General features: G+C 38.3%; 2 protein-coding genes across 2 annotated transcripts; one reads left to right on the forward strand and one right to left on the reverse strand.

Moving 5' to 3' along the window:
• Positions 1 to 12,427: 12,427 nt before the first annotated feature.
• On the reverse strand, positions 12,428 to 17,678 carry lipt2 (lipoyl(octanoyl) transferase 2). The gene is made up of 4 exons (XM_079885891.1): positions 17,000 to 17,678; positions 15,899 to 16,027; positions 14,989 to 15,464; positions 12,428 to 13,219 (listed from the first exon to the last, which is right to left on the reverse strand). Exons 3-4 carry the CDS (start codon positions 15,431 to 15,433, stop codon positions 12,990 to 12,992), a joined length of 675 nt encoding a protein of 224 aa, XP_079742017.1. The 5' UTR covers positions 15,434 to 15,464; positions 15,899 to 16,027; positions 17,000 to 17,678; the 3' UTR covers positions 12,428 to 12,989.
• rnf169 (ring finger protein 169) lies at positions 17,008 to 26,775 on the forward strand (the record flags this gene model as incomplete). Its single annotated transcript, XM_079885859.1, has 6 exons — positions 17,008 to 17,368; positions 18,447 to 18,520; positions 18,954 to 19,040; positions 19,190 to 19,296; positions 19,690 to 19,792; positions 22,564 to 26,775. The coding sequence occupies 6 exons, from the start codon at positions 17,008 to 17,010 to the stop codon at positions 23,740 to 23,742; spliced, it is 1,911 nt and encodes a 636-aa protein (XP_079741985.1). The 3' UTR covers positions 23,743 to 26,775.
• Between the last annotated feature and the right edge of the window lie 364 nt (positions 26,776 to 27,139).

The raw sequence follows: 27,139 nt of genomic DNA on the forward strand, positions 1-27,139 counted from the left end.
ATAAGCTCTTCCTGATTCAAAGACAAAAAAGAGGGGCAAGATGCTCTCTGCAGAAACCCGTTCATTCTGCTGCACTTTTGCACCCTCGCTGGAGAGTCATATCTCGTTTTAATTTGACAGGGTTAGGGGTTTTATATGAGTCTCTCTCCGCGTGACACTTTCCAGCATTGGTACATCTAATCAATATGGGCGATTGTAGTGTTGTTTATGAAGGCTGAAAATGTTTTGTAGGTTAGAGAACATTGCATTTCGTTTCATCTGACAAAAGCAGCAGCTCGGGAGAGTTATTTCTCATCAGAACTTGTCATCCTCCACTTTGCCTCATTTAAACCTACATTTCACACTGCATGCTGATGTGTCTTCCATCCTTGCCATTGCAGTCCAAGTCCTGCCCCCTTTTCTCCTTTCCACTCACCCACAAGCACTGTGCTTGAATACTAACACCACAGGCCAACCACTTTGATTGACAGGCCGTTCGACCCTGACCATCAGTGATGGGCCTATATGCACCAGTCCAATTACAGGATCTAGCCCGACCAGAACCCCCAATCCCATGGTTGGTTGCTTTTGTACTGACACACTGAAATACACAACTCCATGGCGGGAAAGGGTTCTGCTGTGGCACTGCGTTCACCTGAACATGTGAAATAAAACCCAGCAGAAATAGCACTTCCTTTGAGTGGGTGTATCAGACCAGAGGGACGCCTCTACAGACTGCAGATAAATGTGGAAAGTCTTATTGTGCACTGTCCTTGAAAGACAATGAAGGATTAAAATAAATCTTTAAATACTTCTTGGTTTTATGTTGTAACTTATTGAATGCAATCTCTGTTTTGGCAGTATAAAAGATTAAAGTCCCCCTGTGGTTAAAATCCAGCTTTTAATGTTGTTTATGTTATGTCTGGTGTTTTTAATATGCTTAAGACAAACCATGTGCAACTTTATAAGTCGACACCATTGCTGAGTATTTTCTCCTTAAAACTGCAGTGAACCAAAGACAGTCTCAAAAACGCGGTTTGAAATCGCTGACGTCACAAACTACCTTGTAACCAATCAGATCAACGTGTGATCGTCAACAAGTGGATCTCTGAGCTGGTGTGAGTGAGTGGAGGCGAGGCTAATTTACAAAGAACCAAAGACAGTCTCAAAAACGCGGTTTGAAATCACTGGTGTTTCTGACGTCACAAAGTACCTTGTAACCAATCGGGTCAACGTGAAAAACGATCTCCATTATCACGGAATCCTGGTAAACGAATAAAAAACCCTGTATTCTGCTGCCAGGCCATTAGATGGCGATGAAACACTAGACTGAACAAGTAATACGCATGTGCATGGCGTCGTCGTCTACAGATATTCAGTTTTTGTTGTTTACACAGAGACCACTTTGACACCCGTTTTCAAAACATTGCGTTTTCAGGCACCCAAAACACCGTTGTCATGTAAACGAACGGCCAAAACGCATAACAAGTTTTACGTTTTTAGTTGAAAACGGTGTTGTGTAAACAGCCTCTTAAATACAGGGGATTAGCAAAGGGAACAGCTGAACAGAATGAGAAATCAAATCAGTAACCATAGAAACAAATGACGAACTCAGGCAGGTGGGAAGAAGGCAATGACTGAAAACAAACAAACTGAACATAAACGTGACAGTATTCTTCCAATACAAGAATAGTTTTCTTTATAATGGTATCAGGACAGTATCAAACTTAATTTTTTTTACGCCATCTAAAAATATAAATTTTAATTTAATTCATCATAGAAGGGGTTTATTAAAGTCACTGTATGGATGACTTGCATTCTAATGTACTTTTGAATAAATTAAAAGACAGGGCAAAAAAATTAGCACCACATCATTGACCGCAATCAACATGTTAGTTTAGTTGAACAGTTCTTGTTTACCTAATCATCTATTAGTTTTTTTTTAAATCAACTAAATAAAATTGCTAACTGGACTTGACAAAGCGATCAGCATTCAGTTTCATTTTCTGAAAAAGAGCAGCATTGACATTTTAATATGATTTCATTTTAAGAAAAGAAAAGGAAAGGCAAGGAAAATAAATTAAAACAAAAAGATGATTAAATGCTTATTAAAAAAGATTGTATGCTCAGTTAATACATTCTGTGTTCATTTAGCATTAATATAGCTGACGCTGTTATGATCACCATAGTATTAAGGTATGCGTAATGCAATCATTTGGTGTGCCAAATAAAATCAAGCAAAATCCCCTGGTAAAAGCAAATAAGGTTTCAGGCAGTGAAATTAACATCAAGAGGAGAATTAATGGCAAGCTACAGCAAAAAAAAAAAAGAAAAAAAAAAAAAAAGAAAGAAAGAAAAAGCTTGCTCTGAAACCATGCTGTGGCCTAAAATACCTTAAACCATTGGCACTATAAACTTATGACTGCAATCTCAGAGATGTAACCATTGTAATCTGCAGAATATTTGTGTTTTCTGTGTTGTTTTTAGGAGAAAATCTTTGGAACTAATTTGGATAAATTTGGATTTAAACCTTGGTGTTTTCTGTGAATGCGTGTGTCCATGTGCAATACAGGCCAATGCACCACTTTAAAATCCAAAATAGCTCTCAGTCCAGTTCAGATATTCCATTTCCTTTGAATCAACCTAAAATTTGCCACAAATTTCAAGGTCAATGGAGCAGCTCCAGTGTGATTAGTCACATGATATTTACAACCGTGTCCTTTGATGTGTCCAGAATTGACGACCCACAAGCAAAGACGGCTGAATTTAAATCACCTACTTCAGAATAGCCTTGCACCAGCCAAGCTTCTGCCATTGAGGTGTAGGCCTACGCTCACACTGTCAGTCCAAATTCTATTATTTGTGTATCTGATTGGAATCTGATCTAAATTGTTGACTGTCCACACTGTGTATCACAACTATTCACATCCGATTTGTGTGTCCCGTGGTGCTTTTTATTTTTCCGGAATATTTGGAATTGGTTTCTATGGCAATGATGTTGAGTTGGTAGGTATACGCCAAAAACAACAACAGCATCATGGAGGGGTTTGCAATGCAGATGTTGTTTTACATGACAATATGTAGGACGCTTTGGACTACTGCGTCGTCACCTTTATTTATATAGCGCTTTTTACAATACAGATAGTTTCAAAGCAGCTTTAAGGTCCTTGCACATTGAGTCCGACATTTTTCATATTCGTCAATACGGTGGCTCTGAACTGTCAAAACACCTCTCAAAATGCTTGCTACGGATGCGAAAAAATGCAGAAAATCTAACCCAATCCCACAAAATGTATGATTCTTTTATGATGGACGAAAGTTTCGGAGGTAGTGTGCAAGACATCATTTTTTGACATAACGTGAGGTTGTATTTATTTTTTTAACGTGCGAAGAATTTCGGACTCCTTTACAGTGATAACAGTAAAATAATGCAACAAAGTTTGTTTCTAGAAGAAAATAGCGTAATAGTCAAGCTTAAGTAAGTTCAGTGATGGTTCATTTTTGTTGTAAAAGTTATTAATTTAGTTAATTTATATATATAGCCGCTCTGGAGAAAACTGTGATGTCATCGTCCAGCTCAGTTCAGTTCTCATATAATGGTGTCAATAATATTGTTAAATATTAAATGTCCCCAACTAAGCAAACCAAAAGCCAAAGACGACAAATGCTGCGTCTTATGAGGCAGCTGGTATGCACGGCTTCATTTCATGCAGTCTCCGCAGAAACAAAGTTGTGTTGTTGCAAAGTGCCAGACGAGCAGGAAATGGAAATATAACGGAGACATGTTTTAAAACTGATGAAGACGACAGCATGGAATAAAGCCACACATATAAGCCTTCTACGTTTGTGGCTACACATTGTCATGTTGTAAATAAGACAACATCTGTAATGCAAACCCCTCCATGTTGTGGTTGTTGTTGCTGTTGTATATACCATCACAACGTCATTGCCATAGAAACCAATGCAGATATTCCGGAAAATGAAAGAGTGGCCACGGGACACACAAATCGGATCTAAACATTTGTGATACACAGTGTGGACAGTCAACCAGTCATTCCAATCAGATACACAAATAATCTGATTTTGGACTGTGAACCTAGCCTGAAAAAGGTTTCCATTTCACGTGATTTTTTGTCCTTTCAGACTTGCTAAATATGATCGGATTCCAATCAGAAATGCACAATAATCGGATTTGGACTGACAGTCTTAACATAGGCCTCATTGGCTCAGAATCACAGTCTTTACCTTCTTCAGCAAGAACGATTCAACATCATAATTGTGTGACATATTAACGTATTAACATTTAACAATTAGACACTTAACCTTTAACTCAGATTGTATTTCAGACATTAATCAAAGGCTTGTTTATCCTTCATAAATGTACCATCGCTCAGTGAACATGTTCCCAATGGCTTTAGGCTTTTATTTATTTCTTTATGTACAATTTATTTCCTGAGTAAACCGTAATGCAGATGAGGGTGTAATTGACCATAAGGACAGCATGTTTGATTCATTGTGAAACATAAGAGAATTAATGGCGTACGATGCCAATAATTCACTGCAATGTTGTATTCAGACAACAAGGAGTCTGGAGGTGCACAGATCAATAACAACTCCTCGGCTGTGGCTAATGGGCCTCCAGGAGCGAGTATGTGAGTACAAGCACATTCCCACATGTGGGCTTTCTAATCCAATTGAAAATTCTCTTCGTCCATTTCAATGTATGACACCTCGTAAAGCTCATTTTCAAAGTGCTGCTCACTTTCACATTTGCCCTCTCTCCCTCACTCCCTCATCCACCCTCCCCTACAGCTTTCCTGTCAAACTAACCAGTGACAGCTCAACAGCCCAAAATAGTAGTAGCACTCCTGTTCTAACAGCATGTTGCACACACTGCTGCATAACCACAGTGGTTTGGAAAAATACATCCCTCCTTCAACGGTTCAACCACTATTTTTATTCCTCTGTCTCTATGCTGTAAGTGGCACAAACCTTGTTTGTGACTAGCCTCATTTTTCACCATTCATTTGCTACAAACCACATCAAATCAAAGTAATTTCTTTGAAAGGAGGAGTCCCTTCAAGCGACTGTGATTTCACCAAGTAGTGTGTTCCTGGATCAACATCCTTGTAGGTCCTGGAACAACATTCAGGTTTTATGGAAAGGCTTAATACCAAAGTATACTTTGCTTTGCACAGCCTTATTAAAGTATACGTCATTTGAAAGTGTATGCAAACTGCCTGCGCTATTTCTGAAAAGTTATGAACAATAAAAATGTCTTTGGACTCTTTTAAACTTGATTTGCGTGTATTTCTTAACCGCCTCGTACTTGTCACTTGTCAACGCAGGCATCTATTGTCTCTAATAATTTCTTGTTGTTGTTTCATAACTTTCGTTTCTTTTTCAACTGTGAAACAACAGGCAAGTCTAGTGTTGTCACCTTGTGACCAACTAATTAGAAAAAAACAAATCAATGTGCATGTGTGAGAAAACTGTACTATGCTGATGATGACATTTGCATTGCGTTATATACCCTAGTGTAAATAAAAATAAGAGTATACTTTGGGGTATACACTAGGGAATTTGAACAGTGTGCGCAAATGTTGTCACCATAGTACTCATGCATCCTGAACTTCTAGCCCTGCATACTGTGTATGCACTAATTATGTGCTCCCCAAGGTGGCAACACTAGGCCAGGCTTTTGTACAGTTGAAAAAAGAAACGAAACAAAAACAAATCTGGTTTACTCAGTGACGATCGCTCTGATTGGTTTTAGGTCTATCCAATTGCGCCCAGAGGCATTTGAGCGACGTCCGTCCAACTTTTAAATGCATTATTATATTCAAATTGCAAACACATGAGGACAGTCTCCATGAAAGACCCACTGGCAGATGAACGTGCTACTACATTTCTCTCCGAAGCGGTAGGAAATTAAATTAGATTTAATAGAGGATTTTAACTGTGACACGATGATTGACAGGGCAGTTTACATGACGGGATGCACGCGACAGATCCGTCCGATAAAGATGACGAAGTAGTATGTCCCAAAGCTTGCCTACTTTTTTGCTATGCATTCAAAAGTAAATACCTTTTCTTCACAAAAAGAGTGCATACTTTTATGGCGTAGTGTAACTTAGGCGAATTGGGACACAGCATATGGCTTTATACGATGACGATCGCTCTGATTGGTTTTAGGTCTATCCAATTGCGCCCAGAGGCATTTGTGCGACGTCCGTTGGTGACGCCCCTTTGGAAATGATTTGTCTACGGAGCTTTGCCAGACCATAACTCAGTTACTACTGAGAATGGTCTGGTTTTAACCAGGCTAATGCTTTCCTGCTATATATGCAAAAAACTTTATGCCAACAGAGTAGTTTGTCCGAATACACAGTATTCGAAAAACAATAGACCAACTTTGCCAAGATTCTGAAGTGTGCATACAATGGATGCTTAACTAAGTGAAGTTTCCATAGGTCACATGACTGTGACAAAATGGCTGATGTAGTTTGTCTGAATTTCATTCACACATTTATACTATAGACCATTCAGTTTTAACAACCACAAAGTAAGCTTGAAACTAAATGGAACACCATTTCGGATTCAGCAAACATAACTTCTGGAGAGAAATAGTGCAGACACTGGATAAAGATTAATCTTTCTAGTGAGAATGAATCAACCACGCTATGAAATGGACTATTGTATATGGCGGCTGTACGCCTATGCTAAACTTAACTTATACTTTGGGTTTAGGACTGAAGTTAGGGGTTTTCAAAACCTTTCCTTCGAGTTTAGATGTTGGAAAACTAAAAGTAGAGAGGAGAATGTTTGGGAAACCTGTTTGAAAGTAGTCATTTGATGCTAGTGCATTTTAATTGTACTTTATGTTATGGGACAGTACTAGGAATTCTCAGCTAATGATGTTGATCCAGGAACATGTCATACTTTGCAAAGTCACGTTTATGCTGTGTTCGCCTGCTACAGAGTCTGGGTTCTGACTGTAAGTGGGCTAGCTAGAGTCTATTTTAGCATACCCATTGTTCTCAATGTGTAAAGATCGATGACAAGCACCACTTTCCAGCTTTATCATTAAACTCTCTTGACACTAACTTCTTCCCTCCGGGCATCAACCCCTGCTGCTCAAGAACCAAGAGTAGAGCAAGGATTACCACACTGTGTGTTTCCACACTACGGCATATGCCTGGAGCACCGGTCGTGGCATCATTTTCACATCCTCCTGCTTCATGATGGCTGATTTGAAGAGAGTTTTCACACATACACCAGCTATAAGGCTCACAGCTACTTCCACTATTACAGTGAGTGATCAGTACAAGAGAGCTTGTGCTGCATAACATTCAACTAGGAAAATCAGGATTTCTAACTTGCTAAAAATGCAACAGAATGGCATTTTAAGTTCAAACTTGGAAATTCTTACCAAGACGTGTGTGACGTCACACATGATAAACATTCTATTTTTGACAAGTAAAATGCATTAGTGAGTCAAGGTTTCCATGTGTTCATGCCATGTTGGAATTAAAGTAATTGCGAGATTCTGATGTGTAAAAAAAGTCTTTTAAAATCTGAATTATCTTTCATTTTGGACTGTTAAATAACAGGCCGATCTAGTGTTGCCACCTTGTGGACCCACTATTAAGTGCAAGAAAAATAAAAATAAAAATCAAGGCACATGTGAGAAAAGTACAACTACTGTATGTTGATTACGACATTTGCATCTCGCTATATATCCTAGTGTACGTGTAAAAATCAGAGAATACTTTGGGCTAGTATTCACTAGGGTATGCATACATTGCACATAAATGTCGTCAGCACAGCAGCGCACAGCTCATTTTTTTAATTGCACTAATTTGAAAAATCGAAAGGGTCCATGAACTTTGCACTAATGCACTAATTAGTTGGTTCACATGGTGGCAACACTGGGCCAGACTGTTGTATTTCCCAACTTCCTACTTGGAAAAACTTCCAATTTAGGAATAATTTTACCAAGACATGGGTGTGCAGATGATAAACACTCGCTTTATAACAAGTAAAATGCATTGGTGAGTCAAGGTTCCTATGCATTCACACCATGTCGGAATTACTGTAATTACGAGATTCCGACTTGTAAAAATCATTGTAGAGACTTTTCTGAGAGATTGATGGCAGCAGCTTCAGACGTAAAATATAGTTATATTTCTGTTTCAATAATTCCAATTGATTATTGTTAATGTCTTAATGCAAGAATAATCTGAAAATAAATGAAAAACATACTCCCTGAGTAAGCCCTGAGAAGAACGTCCAGGTGTTGATTTATGGTAATTATGAACCATACGATTCTCAGCAAGCAACGCAGCAATACTCTTCCTTTGTTGATAATTGAATGCTAACATTTTCCGTTGTGCTTCCTTAAACGCCATCTTGAGTGTCAGGCAGTGGAATCAGGTAGGAATATTTGACTTTGAATGGAACTGCAGCTTTAGTAAAAGTATGAAAGGGCTTTGAAATATTCCGAAAGATGTGCAATATGGTGAGCTTGCACTTAAAAGAAATCTTCAAAAAGGGAAAAATAATAAAATGTATTATGAAGTTTTTCTTTCATTACAGCAAGTCATTGAAAATTGCCATCCAGATGGTCTGACCTAGAGAGCTGGGGTGACAGAACATGGTCTTTGACTACCTCTCGCTTAAGCTTTCTTTAGCGCTCTCTCCAGGAGGAAAAGGACATCCTAGTGCTGGTGCTTCCTGATCCAATCACAGTGCTTGTCTCGATATAACTAGCCGTCAATGAGAGCATTGAGCAGAGGGGATGGCATTACCATCACACATTGCAAAGGATAGCAGTGTTCGTGTTTGTTACTGCATTAAAACTGACTGCTGTGTTGGAATCCTCTAGAGTCTAGAGGACCATTCGAAATCCAGAGGACAGGCTATATTAGGGTTGCCTATAAGTGCAGCTCTCCTCTTACAAACTTCTTTTGTATCAGGCTGTGTTCTGTTTTTAATGTCAAACTCTCATCCTTATTGTCCAATAAAAACATATTCCAGCTGGTCAGCTTGATAACGTCATCCCCCCCCCCCAGTCTTTATTGTTGTGACGGAGTGAATCAATAGAGGGTTTCTTTTTATGCACATTCCTGGGGTGACAATCAATTTATTGCTTGGTCTGATTCCACATACTTCATTTAGCCTACATAACTGTCCTGGCTAGGTAATGATCAAGTGGCCACAATCAATAAAACAGAACACAGAAAATCTACCAGACAGGAAGGGGTTAGAGAAGTTAATGAAAACAGCTTTCTCCTATGGCATCATTCTTTCCTTTCCATGTCTTGGCATACAAATGCACACAATGTTCATACTTCATACAGATATAGTCACTGTTACCTTTTTTCCAGTATGATTTCGTCACTTGATAGATAAACATGAAAATCAGTGAATCCAGTCACAAAAGGTTAATTCCAAAGCAAAGCATCCATATATATGGTACAGGCTTTTGGTTCCACATTACAACACTACAAATCCTACAGAACTGTCATTTGCTAATCTATCCTTTTCAAAACCAGATACGCATCAAAGCACTGCCATCTATTGGTTGAAGTTTGTAAATACCTTTCATTTAAAAGAACAGCTCACTCAAAAATGTTATATTTTTAGGGAATCTTCACACAGCTCTTTGCTCTACAAAAAATTAAAAAAATAAATAAATAATTACACTACGAAAGGTTTTTAGTTCAAAGCAACAACATCTGTCAACCTCCAAAAAGCAATACAAAAGTAGTCTATATGTGCTGCATTACAACTCTTATGAATCCATACTAAAGCTTTGCGTGAGGAACAGACCGATACTCAAGCTCATTATTAATTGGGAAATTTCACCATGGCTCTTAAATTAAATATGGCATATATGAAGCAAGCTAGACATCAAAGATGTTTTGGAATAAAACACAAGTGTGGACTATACTTTTAGCGTGCTTTTTTGTCATTGTTGAAGGTTCACAACTGTTATTGACTGGAAAAGAGCTGAAGAGATTCTTCAAAAACTCTCCTTTCAAGTGCCACAGAAAAAAATATGTCAGCAAACTGGTTTTGCTCATGAAGGTGAATAAATGATGACATAATTTTAATTTTGGGGTGAACTGTTCCTTTATTACTTCATGCCCTAGGCCAAAACCTAAAAGGCTGTTTCTTGTCATGAAATTATAGATATGAAACCTTAACAATATGAACAGTACTTTCTTTTGGTAGCGATCAAAAGCAGAGACAGATACCATCCTGTATAATAATCAGTCTCTGCTTCAAAAGGTGACATTTCAGCAGTTAAAAAATGTAATCACAAGATTTTGTCCCCAAGGACACACACCCTCTGTAGAGGACGTGTAATTGAATCTAGCGCCCGTCCTTTTGATAGCCGTCCACTCAGTGCCACTGCAATGATCAGAGGAAAAAAAAAAAACATCTATAAATCACTGCTGGTCCACCACAGGCCTGCCATTTCCACAAGCCTGACAGAATATAAATCATGTTTACAAAAATGGAGTCTTTACAGAGAGCTGCTCCAAAAACATAATTACAGCTCGTAAAATTTGCCACTGTTTTCACACAAAGTAAAAGTTGGACAGAGAAAAAAAAATGGAACTTGTGAATTTGGAAGTTGACGGACTGAAAGAATCATGCGTGAAGCTGTTTCACCCGACTTCAGACATTCTCATTAAGGCACTTTTTTATGAGGATGCCCTCTGGTGACATCTTCAGGCCTTCATGGGAGTCATAAATCTCATATGAGGTTTAAAAAAATTCTTTATAGGCATTTATGGTTCCATGAAGAACCTATAACATGTTACTGACTGACGCGTAAACATTATGGGAAGTGCTCTAGCCAGACAGGATTTAAACTTTGTTGGCTGAAGACCCAAGTTTGGTTTGAAGACGAAAATCATACTAAGCACAATGTTCTCTCACCATTCCTGATTTCTAACATGCACTCACTTCATTCAACGTGGTCTTGAGGCTATCAGAGCATAAACGAAAGATGCTGGCCTCCATCGCGTCTAGTCCCGTTCATATGTATATTGTGTGAGCTTATTAGATCGAAAAATCTGAAAAAAGCCCATAGAAAAAGCTCCCCTCAAACAAATCATGACAGATGTGGTTGAAAGTGGACAAAAGAGACTAAAAACACCAGGTGTAAACAGAAATGTGTCTCCCTTGTCTACTTCTGATCCGATCGATCAAAACACACGTGGGAAGTGAAGGCTAGACCGTCATGGTCTGATCACACAGTAGAGCTGCTGTAGCTGAAATTGCTGAAAAACGTAATGCTGCTCATGATAGAAAAGTATCAGAACACACAGTGAATCACAGTTTGCTGAGTATCTGTCTGTGTAGCCGAAGAGTCACCGTGATTTTGCCAAGTAAGACCTGTTCCTGGGTCAACACATTTTTTGGATCCTGGAACAACAGTTCTGACCGAAAATGTAGTCCTCACAATATCCCTACGCCTAAACCTAGCCCTACCCATAACTTATCCTTAAAATCAGAGGGAAATGATACAGTAGGTGAATAACACTGATGTAGAAGCACCTAACCCTGGTTGTAAGCTTAAACTTGACATAAACTGCAAACTTGTCCCTTAAATCTGATTGGTTGATTGGAATGTTGTTCCAGGATCAGAGATGTTGCACTTGGTGAAATCACGTTCATCATAGCCGTAGACTGGTCAGAGTCCATGATGACCCCTGTCCACCGCCGAAAGCGCCTATAATGAGTGTGTGAGCATCAGAGCTAGACCATGGAGAAATGAAAGAAGGTTGCCTGGTCAGGTGAATCACGTTTTCTTTTAGATCTATTGGATGGCCGAGTGTATGTGGATCATTTACCTGGGGAAGAGATGGCAGCAGGAAGCACTGAGGGAACAAGGCATGCCAGGCAGTTTTATTCTCTGGATAATGTTTCTGCCGGAAAACCTTGAGTACTGGCTTTCATGTGGATGTTACTTTGACATACATTGTTTATGCCACAGCTTACATGAAGATTGTTGCAGACCACGGACACCTCTACATATCAATGGTGTTCCCTGATGCAATTCAGCAGGATAATGCACCATGCCACCCCGCAAAAAAAAAAAAAAAAACCCGGGCATGGTTTGAGGAAAATGACAAAAAATGTAAGGTTTTGCTTTGGCCTCCAAATTCCCCAGATCTCGATCTGAGCATCTGAGGGATGTGCTGAACCATCTGATCCTGGAGGCCTTGCAATTCTCATCTCGCAACTTGTCTTGGTGCCTGAAACCACAGGACACGTTCAGAGGTCTTGTGGAGTCCATGCCTCGTTCGATCAGAGCTGTTTTGGGACCTACATGATATTAGGCTGGTGGTTTTAATGTTGTGGCTATCCAGCCCTCCTAAATTGACATGCGGACAACATGTTTTGCTTATAAATCAAGAATATAGTGTATCGAAGGGTAATCAATTATTTTATTTAAATAACAACATTTACTTTGTGGAACACAATCCTGGAAATTTTCTACAATTATCTACTCATGACCAATCAAAATCTTAGTATATGCAGAGTGTTTCTGCATTTTAAGTTGGATCAAGGTTGGATCCTAAAATTCATTGATCTATTGCTCACTTCTGCCTTTGGAAATGTGAACTGCAACTCCTGGTCTTTGTTCATATTGGTCACTCTACTGGGTCAAGCACTGTTTCCTAAATAAAAAACCCATGAAGAAAATCTGGTTTGGTCGACCATGAACAACATTTTTTTGACAATAAGTGCACATTGATATTCGTTGAAGCACCTTGGGGTACCATGTAGTAATAGCATGGTACATTAATATAGCAAGCATTCGGTATTACCATCTGAAACCATCAATGTACCATGGTACCACCAAAATATTTTTATGGGAAAGTAAATTGACAATGCAAAAAATGCAATTCTTTTTAATAACATTACAAGCAGACAGATTTAAACATTTGTTGATTAAAAAAGACTAATGTTTACAATTAAGAAGTGTTTCAACTGAAGCTGCCATTATATGTTAAAGTGCAGTTAAATTGTTCAGTAAAGGCCTCCAGCAGTTTTGGTATGGCCTCTTCAGTCGAGATATCCCGTCCCAGCTCTCGGCTCAGTGAGGTCACACCTTTTCCCACAATCCCACATGGCACAATGTTGTCAAACCAACTCATGTCTGTGTTGCAGTTAAGAGCCAAACCATGAGAGGTGATGTATCTTCCACAATGGATACCTGCAAAACAAGACAATCTTCTGAACTGTATTTGTACAAAATGTACAGTGGGGTCCTGATTTTTTTTCTCCATTAAAGCTGGAAATGTATTGTTGAAACATTTTATGCAAAGAAATTATATGATAAAATAAAATGCACTTTTTTTTAGGTGACCAATCAAATGTAAACAAATTGTGACAATGAAAATGCTTTTGGGAATATTCTATACACTACTGGTGAAAACGTTTGGGGTCAATTAAGATATTATTTTTATTTTTAAATAAATTAAAACGTTGCTATGGAAGCTTGTTTCCGCCACAGAATAAAAAATTTAAAAAGGTAAATGCGAATTTTGACCCCACAATTCTGACTTTTTAATCTCAAAATTGCAATTGCGAGTTATAAAGTCAGAATTGGGTGATATAGTCACAATTGCAAGATATAAACTCACAATTGTGTGTTATAAAGTCAGAATTGTGAGATATAGGCCCTAAACATGCAACTGTGAGATAAAAAGTTGCAATTATCTTTTAAAATGTTTTATTCTGTGGCGAAAACAAGCTTCCATACTTTGCAAACATGCATTAAATTGATCAAAAGAGACTGTAAAGACTTTTACATTGTTCCAAACAATCTATTTTTTAAAAATATATATAAAAAAAAATTCTGAAAAAAAAAAAAAAAACATATCATGGTTTCCACAAATATTAAAGGAGAACTCCGGTCAATTTTAACATTGAGCTCATTTTTTTGTACATTTGGAGTGCTGTCAATACAGAGAACAACGACAAAAATCGGTGTTGCCTACACCGAGTTATTCTATTTTTAAAATTTGTACCCTGTTGACTTCAATGGGGCAAGTTTTAAACCTGCTTTTAGCCTCTTAACATCCTTGATGTGTCATTACAAGTGCACAGAAAATGTGAGTGATTCCTTCTGAGTGAACACGAGTGAGTCTGACTGCAGTAGATGTGAAAGAAATGTATAAAAATGATGTTATTTAAGCCAGCGCAAATACCTTTGTTTACATCCTGTTTTTCGGTTGAAGTCCAAAGTAGTCGATTGCAGAGTTCACACGCATAGGTTTAATACCTATGATCACGCGCGTGAACTCTGCAATCGACTACTTTGGACTTCAACCGAAAAACAGGATGTAAACACAGGTATTTGTGCTGGCTTAAATAACATCATTTTTATACATATCTCTAACATCTACTGCAGTCAGACTCACTCGTGTTCACTCAGAAGGAATCACTCACATTTTCTGTGCACTTGTAATGACACATCAAGGATGTTAAGAGGCTAAAATCAGGTTTAAAACTTGCCCCATTGAAGTCAACAGGGTGCAAATTTTAAAAATAGAATAACTCGGTGTAGGCAACACCGATTTTTGTCGTTGTTCTCTGTATTGACAGCACTCCAAATGTACAAAAAAATGAGCTCAATGTTAAAATTGACCGGAGTTCACCTTTAAGCAGCACAACTTTCAACACTGATAAGAAATGTTTTTGTGAGATCCAAATAAGCGTATTAGAGTGATTTCTGAAGGATAAAAAAAAAATATTAAAAAATATTTCAACGTTTATTTATATTGTAATATTATTCCAATCCATTACTATTTTACTGTATTTTTAATCAAATCAATGCAGCCTCAGTTAAACTTCTTTCAAAAACCTAAAAAAAGATTTAAACAACAGGCAAATTTGATCAAACATTTTTAGCAGCAGCCTAATATGCTGTTAGTCCTCCCTATGCTGCCGGGTCGACCCACTGTGGAATAAGTTACTTACCAATTGCACAGATTTTGTTGTTGCCCACCCAGACACCTGTATCTGGAGAAGTGGAGGCGTTGATCCCAAATTTACTGCACATCTTGATCACAGTCCTTTCCAGTTCACACACGTACCATCTCACACTCTTCTTAAAGCAGCCCAGGTTGAGGACGGGATAACACACTAACTGACCAGGTCCATGGAAAGTTATTAGACCTCCTCGGTTGGTGCGGAAGAAGTCTGCGCCCAGCTCTTTGAGTCTCCGCTCCTCCTCGGGAGGGTAAGGAGCCTGTCTGATGCCGATGGTGTACACAGGCTCATGTTCACACAGTAATAAAGTGTTTGGGCTGATGCTAGACGACTCCAGATGTTGCTTTATGTGCAGCTGCTGTATCTTCAAGGCACTACCGTAGGAAATCCTCCCTAAATGCAGAACCTTGACAGCAGCCTTACCGACTGACATTGTGTTTTCAAATGAGCTTTTGAAGCATCAACTACACAGATGGAAAACAAGGTCACAGTTAATTCCACATTTTGTTCATAACTTAATTTGTTCATAAAGCAAACACACACACACACACACATAGGCTATATTTTATTTGATTTTTTTTACATTTAATGTATGCTATTTATCAACTATCCATCCTTGTTATAACCGTTACCCGACGAATCAATTAACTGATGATTAATCTGCAATTAATCTGATAGATTTTCGGAGAAATCCATCACTAACTGTAATGTCCTCATTTCACACCAGTTTTAAAAGAAGATGCAACGAATACAAAGATGATAACAGCAAGTTCCAACATAACCTGTATGTTGTTGTAACACACATATGTTGTACGTTCATAAAGCAGAGATTTCCATCTGTGCTCAATGAGTGTGTACAGTAAGAACACAAGTTGTGTTAAAGGACAGTCAGTCTTACTGTACGCGCTGCAGTGCTGCCAGTACGGACTTATTCTACTTCAGCTCCAGAGGGCGGAGAAGGCGGAAGCCTGATGCATTACTGCCATCTACTGGTTTGGTGCGCTACCGACTAAACGAAACTTCACATCTAGAAAATACGAAGCAGTGTAAAAAATACAGGGGGAAAAAAAATAAATATTGTGAAATATTATTACAAATTAATATAATGGTTTTCTATTTTAATATACTTTAAAATGTAATTTATTATGATTTGATCCTCAAGAAACATTTCTGATTATGTTGAAAACAGTTGTGCTGCTTAATGCTTTTTTGGAACCTGTGATACTTTTTTCAGAATTTATTGATGAATAAAAGGTTAAACTTATTCCAAATAGAAATCTCTTCTAACAATATAAATATTTACTATCAGTTTATATATATATATATATATATATATATATATATATATATATATATATATATATATATATATAATTTTAACACATCCTTGTTGAATAAAAGTATTATATGTCTTTAAAAACAACAACAACAACAACAACAAAAAAATACTGACCCCAAACTTTTGAATGGTAGTGTATATTGTTACACAATATTTCGATTTGAAATAAATGCTGTTCTTTTAAAACTTTTTATTCATCAAAGAATCGTGAAAAAAATGACACAAGCGTGACACTGAAGACTGGAGTAATGATGCTGAAAATTCAGCTTTGCATCATATTGTAACAGATTAAAACAGGAAACGATTATTTTAAATTGTACTACTATTTCACAATATTACAGTTTTTCCCTGTATTTTTGATCAAATAAATGCAGGCTTGACGAGACTACTTTCAAACACATTGAAAATAGCTACTATATTACTGTATTCTATACAGTATTACTATACATACTATATAATTTAATATATATATATTTTTTTAAATTAAGTTAAGTGCCCCGATACCTAGTGTATAAAATAATAATAAAAAAAATATATTATTTTTTTCCAGTCAGACTGTAAAAAAAATAAATAAAAAAAATTAAAAAAAAAGGTTCCACCGCTGCACGTGACGTCACGAGAGGGCGGGGCTTGTTTTCAAACCCAGACTCAGGCTCATACCAACGAAGATGGCGGCGGTGGGGTCCGCCAAATCCACTGGACTGGGACAGAGAGGCAAAACCAGGCCTGGCGCTCACGCCGCTCCGCTGTCTCTGGAGGAGGCCCGGTGTCCGGTGTGCTCGGAGATACTCCTGGAGCCGGTGACGATGCCCTGCGGACACTCGGTGTGCCTGCACTGCTTCCAGCGGACGGTGAAGCTGATCAGCCTGTGCTGTCCGCTGTGCCGGCTGCGGGTGTCCAGCTGGGCCCGCACACAGTCCCGGGAGAAGAGCCTGGTCAACGCCGAGCTGTGGGAGCTGGTCCGCCTCAGTCACCCGGAGAGATGCAAGCGGAGGATGGAGCAGAGGGACGGGGAGATCGCGGACGGGGGTCAGTCAGTGTGACTCGAAGAATATTACATAAGCATGAGTTTGAAATCATTGTTTACGCTTGGAGAAATCGCCGAATGACATGGCAGACAGTTTTACACCTTCAGTGATATCAGCTCAGATGACCGTTTCACCAAATAACTCAATGATAACAAGATAGATTTGTATTATCGAGTGTTTCTATTATCCAACGCGGAGAATATGAAACATAAATGACTTTTAAACGGGGAACTGTAATCTGGAAGAAAAACAGCAGTGTTTTGTTGGGGGGCGTTCACACACACACACACACTTCACACAGGACTGTCTGCGCTGTTTTTAACGTTTGGTCTGTGTGTCTACAAATTCATAGTCGCGTTGCGTTTTTAACTTGGAAAAAAACACAACTAAAGATGATTTTAGTGGCAAATTTGATCAAACACATAAAATATATATATATATATATATATTATACAGACAGCTCTAGGAAAAGAATAAGACACCATAATGTATAATTAGCAGTTTCTCTGAATTTATTATTTATATGTATCAGTTTGAGTACAATTTTTTTTTTTTTTTTTTTTACTTATTCTACAAACTACTTTTTTTTTTTTTATTCCAATTAAAAATATTGTCATTTAGAGCATTTATTTGCATAAAATGACAACTGGTCAAATTAACGAAAAAATATGGCATGTTTTCAGACCTCTAATAATACACAGAAAACAAGTTTATGACCATCAGAACGTGACTTTAGACTTTAGAAAGTATTGAAACTAATTTAAGAATTAGTTTTATAATAACAAAAAAAATGTTTATTCAAATTTAATTTGTCGCTATGACTTACAAGACATTTTAGTGTGGTAGCCTATTCCTAACCTGGCTGTTTGTAAAGTTGATTGAATGTAAAAGTGAGTGGTAACTTGTCCAGGCATGTGTGTGTGTCCAGTGGGCGGAGCTAGTGACTGAACTGAGATTCTAGAGAGCATCAAATGTGTTTGTCATGGTTTGGTGTCATTAGTGAGTTTGAATTTGTGCCAATTGGCCATATTGTCTTCTTTTTTTGTGATTTCTTATATGTTTATGTTTTCATCTCTTAGAAATCTTTCGTGCTCCTGTGCCAATTCATAAGCCTGGAGAAATGCGTCAAGAGTACGAGAAACAAAAGATGAAGGTAAGTTACAGAGGCATGACACTACCGAGTCAATTGTTTGCACTCTTCATTGCCATTTTCTTCATTTCTCATTGACATTATTTTTTGCTTACATTTACAAATAAAAATTATAGTATTACAATGTTCTTGGACATATACCATGCTATTTTTTTTAATTAACATGTAGTTCCTTATAAATACCCCAGTATTAACATTTGATTAAATTACTATTGTTCCAACAAAGTGGAAAAGTTCACAAACATCTTTCATAAGGAATTTAAATGATGGCCTGTACTTATTTGGCATTTGGTAAAATGCAAAGCACTTCTGATTTCTAATAAGCCTGTTTTGCTTGTTCTCCTTATAGCATAAAATAAAGTTGCACATATATATATATATATATATATATATATATATATATATATAATATATAAAGCACAGGGTTATTTTTCAGGGTGGATGCAGTGAAGAAACTGAAGAGAGAAAGAAAAAAATCCATAGAAAAGAAGAGTGTGGGATGCTCAAACATTGTCAATATCCTGTATGTTCAAAACTCGTCTCCGTTGTTTCCTACTTTAAACAAACATGCACACATACAGTTAATTCATATACTTCACAATTTGGCATATTTCTATTATTATCTATTTTGCTACTGCTTAATTATATTTGCTCATCCGTCTCACTCTTTAGTTCTGTGGAGTGTCAGACTCTGAGAATGAAGAGCCAGTGGGAAAGAGGACCAGACACGTTTCAGCATTTGTACGAAAAACAAAATGCTCCCCTGCTTTCAATAGAGGGTATTGCACTTTACATATTTACTTTATATTTGAAATGTGCTTAGTATGTATTATTAGTGGTAGAATTATAAAGTGTGTCATTGTATCTAGAACGGGGGACCTGCAAAACATTAACATACAAAAATTATTCCTTATTATGACCATTTTCCAATTTTTTTAAAAACAGTCACCAAAACTATAAAAATAAAACAGAGTTATACAAATTATGTGGTGGCCAAAAGTGTCAAGCAAATTATGTTGTTTAAACTTATATATATATGCCTTTGATTATAGCAGAATATCTACAGTTTAGAGGAAAGCTTAAATAGTGTGACTTAATTGTGATCCTTCCCTCAATAAATATCTAATTTTGAGGTGTTACATGGAGATAAACATCATTGTGCTGCATTACAGTTGTCTTCATAGCAGTGCCGTTCAGAGGAGCAGGAGCTGTACGGATTCTGAGGATGGCAGGGGAAAAAGCAGAGTTCACACACATCATGCTGTTCCTGACAAGGTATAATAGTTCAGTTATTGCCTGAATGTGTAATCATCAGTCTAATTTATTGTTAGATAAAACACCAGTCCTGTTCCTATAAATATATTTGGCTCTCAATTTCACTTCAGAGTGCTGAAAAAATATTTTATTTTAGTAAGAAGACACATTTATCCAAAGCAGTTTAGGTCCAATCCTAATTAAACGCACATGAACAAGCTAATCAAGGTCTTCAGGATTACTAGAAAATTAAAAGCAGGCAAGTTTGAAAAAAAAGCACAGTGGATTTGAAGAACTCAGTCCTAGAGAAACCTAAGTTTAAAGCCTCAGGTATACTTCATTTTCCACAGTGGACCGCGGACACAGGAAGTATGCTTTTGGCTCAAGTGCTTTTTTTCTTTGGGGATCGAACCAGTCTTACTGGGCTGAAACCAGAAAACATCTTCTGCAATGCACTTACTTGAGATTTTCTTGTAGGTCCATTTGTGCTTTTAGAAATCTCAATATATTGCCTTTTGGTTTAACAACTGACTTTTTTCCACACCTTCAAATGAATCTTGTGCATTCCTATATCTCAAATCCACAGCTTTTTTTAGTGTATAGGTGTGTTCACGCCATGTTGGAATTACCGTTATTGCAAGATTTCGACTTGTAAAAAGAGTTCACATCCTCGTAGAACTTGTAATTACATCTTGTTAAAGCTGCAGTCGGCAAGTCTGGCAGATTGGGTCGACTTAGCCAAAATTTTGAATGTTTACAACTCTCATGTTCCTCCCCCACTACCAGCGAGCACCTCCCATCGCGGTCGTGCTCGTCAGTGCGTGTGTACCCGATTTTCTGTGAACGCGTCCGTCTCTTCAGCATCGATCAACACCATGGACTCGGAGGTAGGCTGCCCTGGCTAATCTACCCATAGATAGCAATAACCGAGGAATTGGAAGCTTGTTAGTAGATTTTATCTCCGCCATCACGCTTCGTACAATCTTCAGGCGAACTTCAGGTGTGTCGTGTGCATGTGATATTGTAACGTGCGCGAGAGGGGAGGGGGGGATCTGTGGCGTGTGCACGACCTGTGATTGACAGTCAGATCTCACACCCCCCTGCGCTGATTGGACCCGATGATCCGGGAGCGGTGGATTTTTCCCAAAACAAATAACACGCTCCAGGTGGAGTTAGAAGCTCGGGTTTTTTTTCTAAAACCACCTTATTTATGTTGTTCTGTCGGATTATAGTGTCGATTTCACTGAATATGATCAAAAAAATGTTGCCGACGGCAGCTTTAAACTCTGAATTTTGTGAGAGCATGTTCTGACTTGTACCACGTCACCGCTCCAGATTCATTTTGTCGTTGATATTGTTGCTGTAGAAATGCATAATTCTGATTCCGAGGACGTGAAAAAGAGGTCTTCGCGGGTCCACTTGGATCCGAAAAACTGAGGTCCGACCCGAGATCCAAGGTGGTTCGGGTCCAGAACTTTGTCGAGTGCCTTGGACATGGGTCAGGTTTGGTATTAGTGGTCTCGGGTAATTTAAAATAGATGTGCTTTTTCCGAATGGACGTGATAAGACTCAAATTCTTTTAAACTATGTTGAACATTTAACAAATTGTCAATTCTATGACAACGTTATCTCACTTTCTAATTTCTCTCTGAATCCACGCTTCTGTGTGCAATGGACTATACGCACAGTTGCTTCTGCGAATCATTGCTCCACATTTTTGCCTACTCTTTCAACGAGTGTCGTTAGCATGAATCAAAATAAGCTTTAATCATCTTATGGTCAGATAAATAGCATTACTTCAAAAGTAATAGGACGTAATGAGGTTACAGTGATGAGTGATTGACATTTCAGCACTTCAGCGCGAACTTGCGCGTTCATGTCAAGTGCATTTTTGAGAAACGCACTAGAAAAGTTAAATGTTTGTAACCTCACTCTCAGAAATCCATGAGATCCATCAGGAAAAGCCATTCGCTTCATTATGCTGCGTGTTCATGCAGGGGTTTTCTTTTTTGTGTGCACCGTAGATGAGGTAATTAACGTTGCAGACAACACTAGCAAATCCAAATTCACTGGTCACAATTGAAAGCCGAACTCAAGGGATAACTTGTATCCATCGGGCAGGCAATAATATTAAATAATTTAAGAAATAATAGTAATGGAAGTAATGGAGCAGTGGCCAAATCAGTCAGCAGGACACTGTTTGTGTTCGGGTCCAGTCGGGTTAAAAAGTAAATGCCTTTGGGTAGGGTCGGACTCGGGTCTGCTTTAATCGGGTCTGTCACGGGTCGGTTTTTTCTTAAAAAAAAAAAAAAATCATTTATGCATGTCGTGTTTGTGTAAAAAGTGATTCGAGTCGGGTACAGATTTTAGGGTCCGAGAAGACCTCTAATTTGAACATCTCCAAGTAGAACGTCCCGGGTTGTCATCTCATAATTATGGTATTTACAACATGGTGTGAACGCAGCATATAATCACCCAATCTCTGCCCACTAGGCCACAGCACCTATATAGTAGGACAGGGGTGTCCAATTCTGCTCCTGAAGTTTAGCTTTAATTCTAATTAAAGAAACCTGAACCAGCTAATCAATGTCTTCTAAATGACTAGAAACTTCCAGAAGAGTGTTTTAGGGCAGGTAGGAGCTAATCTCTGCCAGACTTTGGCCCTTCAGAAGCACAGTTGGACACCCCTGGAGAAGGAAATAGCAGTGATAGTCTTGACAAAAGGCACATTTTCCAGTGAATCAGTCATTTTTATTGTCAGTGATACTACTCTCCCACTTTCCCCGCTCTAGGCAAGCATCACTCATAGTTACAACGCTGGAATCCTTCTCTCCTCGGAGAACAGTCTGTCTTTTTCAGCGCCGGTACTGAGCCTAGATAAGAGACACCACTGGCGGGGCATCCACACCTCTTCTGTTTCTGTTGTGCTTCAAACGAAACCAGAGAGGTCCATTAGCCCCGAGAGCAATGATAGCATATCGGAAGAACTCAACCATTTCAAGCCTATCGTCTGCTCGCCGTGCACGCCACCCAAAAGGTTGCCCGACGGGCGACTTTTGGAGCCTACGATCGTGAAGTCGACCCCTAGGAACTTGACACGCACTCTGCAGAAGTCCACAAGCTACGAGGCCAGCCCCACCATCTTGCAGAAGTGGAAGCAGATTGAAGTTGATCGTCAGAGCATCAAGGTGACCTCAAAAGGTACAGTCACAAGTCCGATCGCCGAGGATCTTAGCCATAAACTGAGTCCCGTAGAAGAACGGGACAGCCGACTCTGCAGCTGTGCTGTGGCCTCGGACGGCTTGAAGGATCATCAGTGCGTTTGTGAGTCAAGTGCCAAAGGGTCTAAGGATCAGAAGGATAAACTTGTAGTCTGTAATAAACGACGGCTTATATTTGATCAGTGTAACAAAGAGGAAGATACACAGCCAGTTAGCACTCGTGTCAGGTCGACAACTCAAACTATTGCAGATACTTCATCCCCAAAAAGGCGTAGCAGATGTGAAGCACTCTGTGAACCCACAGAAACCTGTGCACCGATGTTGGATAAACTCGCTGGACATTGTAATCAGGGAACTGTAGACCCTGAGAACTTTATAAGCGAGCCTAGCACCAGGAGCTGTGTACTTAACAGACCTACCTCAAGAAGGGGCAAAAAGAGAAGCCACAAAACCAAACACTTGGAAGAGAACCTCCAGGCAAAAATATCCCGGACCGATAGCTGCAATGCCTGCGACAGGCTTGATGATCCTATTGTCCGGCGAATGAATCAGGAAAAGGTGGACAGAGAACTGGCACTGAAGCTACAAAGACAGTTTGACAGAGAATGCCAAAAAGTGGACAGGCACAAAACAAGTCGTAACAAATACGAACTCAGGTCCTGGGCTGCGAAAGATGGGATGGTAGGACACAATACACGCAGATCAGGAAGAATCTCCAAAAGAAATGAACACTTGAACTATAGCTGTTAAAGGGACTTGCGGTTATAGTAGTGTTTTATCGTAGTTATTCATAACAGTCGCAAACGTTTTCTTTGCTTAGGCACTATATAGAGGCTTGCTAACATCTGGATGAGTATTGCAAGATAAGGTTTTTACTTTTTCGACTTTTCGCCATTTAACAGATGTGTTTCATCCAAAGTGTTTCATCCGAGTCCACCTAGAGCAACCTGGGGTTAAGTGCCTTTGCTCAAGGGCAATGGTTGCAGGACAAGATTGGGCTCTCGGCATCTTTTCCCATTCATGGGGATTCAAAGCTGCAGTGTTTTGTTTCCAGCTCTGTTACTGTTTAACTGGCTTCTACTACTCAAAAAGAGGAAACTAGGTATATGTTGTTTGGGGGACGGAAAATGCATACAGAACTATATATAAGAACTCTTTTAAAAGGCTTTTCAGTACTTCAAGCCAGAGACAATAGTACTCCTTACAATCTCGTTGTGCTCATCACAATCACAATAGCTCCTCAAGAAGTTTGTTTGCATGTTTTAAAGTTATCATAGGACATTTGTTAAAACAGAAGGTGTTTTGTACAAAGGTGTAGCATAAGCCTTTTTCTTTGAAATTTGCCCAGTTGCCTGGGAAGTTTTCTCTTGATGTATCAATCTATCAAACAACTCGTACGAATATATATATATATTTTTTTTGTGAATGATTTGGGTGGGAAAGAGTAAAATTGTAGCCTTAGGTCAGAAAACTACTCTACACAAACGCATAGACGCAAATGCTTGGTCAACGGTTTGCAAGAGCGCAGTCTTGTTTGTGCGTAATCTGTTTACTGCATTCTTCGGTACTGGGAAGGAAACAAACCTTAGTAGTCAAGGCAGCCATAGAGTTGCCTTCAAATGTTTGTGCCATTAATCAGGATGTATTATTTTTAGTTAGCTAGCTATGAACCGCTTTAAGACAAACATCTAAGGGTACTAAAGAAAAGCGTAACACTCTGTTACACAAACTATTTTTGGAGTTTACAATAAAAAAACAAAAAGAGCTTATTTACAGAAGTCATGGACAATTTTATTTATATGGTATCCACAGACAGTGATTGACTTAGTCGTAAAACTCCAACAGCAATTCAACAACTTAATGCTCTCTCTAATGGTAGAGCTGCGGAGGTTGGTATCTCCTTATATGAAAGTTATATGAATATATCTCCTTATATGAAAGTTAAGTTATATGTTTAGTTAAGGAGTTTGCATTGTTATATTTACTAAATGAGGAAAATAAACCTCAAAGTAGGTGGTAAGTGGTTCACCAGAGAAAACTGATCAGAGATTACGGTTTATGCTAATGCCTGCTATAGCACCCCTTGTGGCAGTGCTGAGAATGCAACACTTGTTTGTTACACATTTCATCATCTGAAATCAAAAAGAAAGACTTTAGAAAGCGATTGCGTTCATATGTTTGTGTAGAGTATGTTTCGGGCCTAACTGTGCAAATTTTTTTTTTTTTTTTAACCATTAAGTAAAATAGCTATACAATAGTTTGGGATGTTAAAATGCTAAAAGGCATTGTGTGACAATGTTGACCATTAAGATTTCTAAAGAAATCTGATCGTTTTATTTTGACTTTTATTATTTAAACTAATCCTAGCTTTTCTTTTCTTTTAGTTTTTTTTTTTTTCTCTAGTGTTTTGACACTCTCCAAACTGTAATCTAAATAAAATATAATAAATCTGATTAAGAGGATATAAAGTAACTGCATTTGGATACTTCTGCAAAAGCTGTGCATATAACGCCACAACGGAAAATCATGCATGCTTACTTGATTCGGCAACTGGCAAAACAAATATGTGGTTTGTATGTAAGACATTGGTTTCTGTCATTGTATTTTTTGGGGGAGTTTCTACATGTTTCACTTTTAGCTTGATCGTCGCTTAACTGCGAGACACCACTCTTAAGGGCTACTTTCATTTCACAACTTTATCTGTTAGGCTTTGTTTACTTAGAGAGATCTATTTTGTGACTTGTGTCTGCCAAGAAAGCTTTAATCATGTTACTTTTGCTGTAAAACGACACATTCAGTTGGACCACATCTATATGCACATACATTTACTGTTGCCTACTTTTTACCCTGAACTCATTTTTATTACAGACAGATTATTTCTATCCTGTACACTTCTTTGTAATGTGCCAACATGCCTGATTTCTGCAATCACGCAGTCTTTCCTTTTTGTTTTCCTTTATTTAAGTTCTATACAATACTGTAGGTTGCCAGCTGTACTGTTGGAGAAGATAATTAGATTTTTATGCATTACTGTACTATTTTGAAAATATGACTTGCCTATATTGATATTGATACTGATGCAAAGATGTTATTAGGGATTGTCTCTGACTGGCTTCCGAAGGATTCGGATTGTCTTCCATTGTTGAAAGGTGTTGCTGGATTTGAAAGAGAATGTGGCATATGTATGAATACTGTGGAGATCTAAAGAACACATTATATTTATTTGAACAGTACTTTGTAACAATGTCATCTTTTTAAACATTGCCTTTATACATGATTTTTCCGGTTTCTGTCAACAAAACACTAGGAGCAGGAATTAAATAATGTAGCATTCATTCAGAATTTGCAAGCAAGTTTTTTCCTTTTTTCATTTTTAAAAGTATTTAATCTTAAAGGTGTATTAAGCGATTTCTGAGAAATGCTGTTGAAAGTGGATCGACTGAGCGGCAAAACACACTTGTAGCCAATCATCAGTAAGGGGAGTATACACTCTTTAGTGCCTGTGTTGCATAACGTGTTTGTTAATTTGGGGGCGGAGCTATCAAGATGGGGTGTGTTTGTTTTTAGCGATTTCAAATATCAACAACATTTTTGAGAAATCGCTTACTGCACCTTTAAGCATATATGCATTGTCTGTTTCCTAAAGACAGAATGTAGTCTATTCTTCTGAGGGTGTTCATTATCAACAACAACAAAATCAATTGATACATTTGCCAGTCCTCCCGTATTTTTCTTTTTTTCTTTTCTTTATCTTATCCAATTAATAAAAGGAGATAAAAGCTAAATATGAACTAGAGGTATTTGCCTTTATTTCATAACATGGTAAACATACCTCTGCAAAAAGCTATCTGCTAATAAAGGTCCTGAATGGGGTAGATAGCTAGCTACCTAGGTAGCTCCAACCCTGATCAAACACACCTAGCTGTGAGTTTCTAGTGATCCTGAAGACATTGATTAGCTTGCTCAGGTGTGTTTGATCAGTGTTGGAGCTAAGCCCTCCAGGACCGAGTTTGAGGAACCCTGGGGTAGATCATACAGATATAGCCTACATCATTGTGTGGAAACCCTGAATCGTGTGGGACACATGCTCTGGGGTTCAAGAAGAAAAGCAGAAATAAAAATGAGGCTTATTTACTGAGATATTTAT

Source organism: Squalius cephalus, assembly GCF_949319135.1.
Source record: "Squalius cephalus genome assembly, chromosome: 11".
In the NCBI taxonomy this organism is placed as follows: Eukaryota; Metazoa; Chordata; class Actinopteri; order Cypriniformes; family Leuciscidae; genus Squalius; species Squalius cephalus.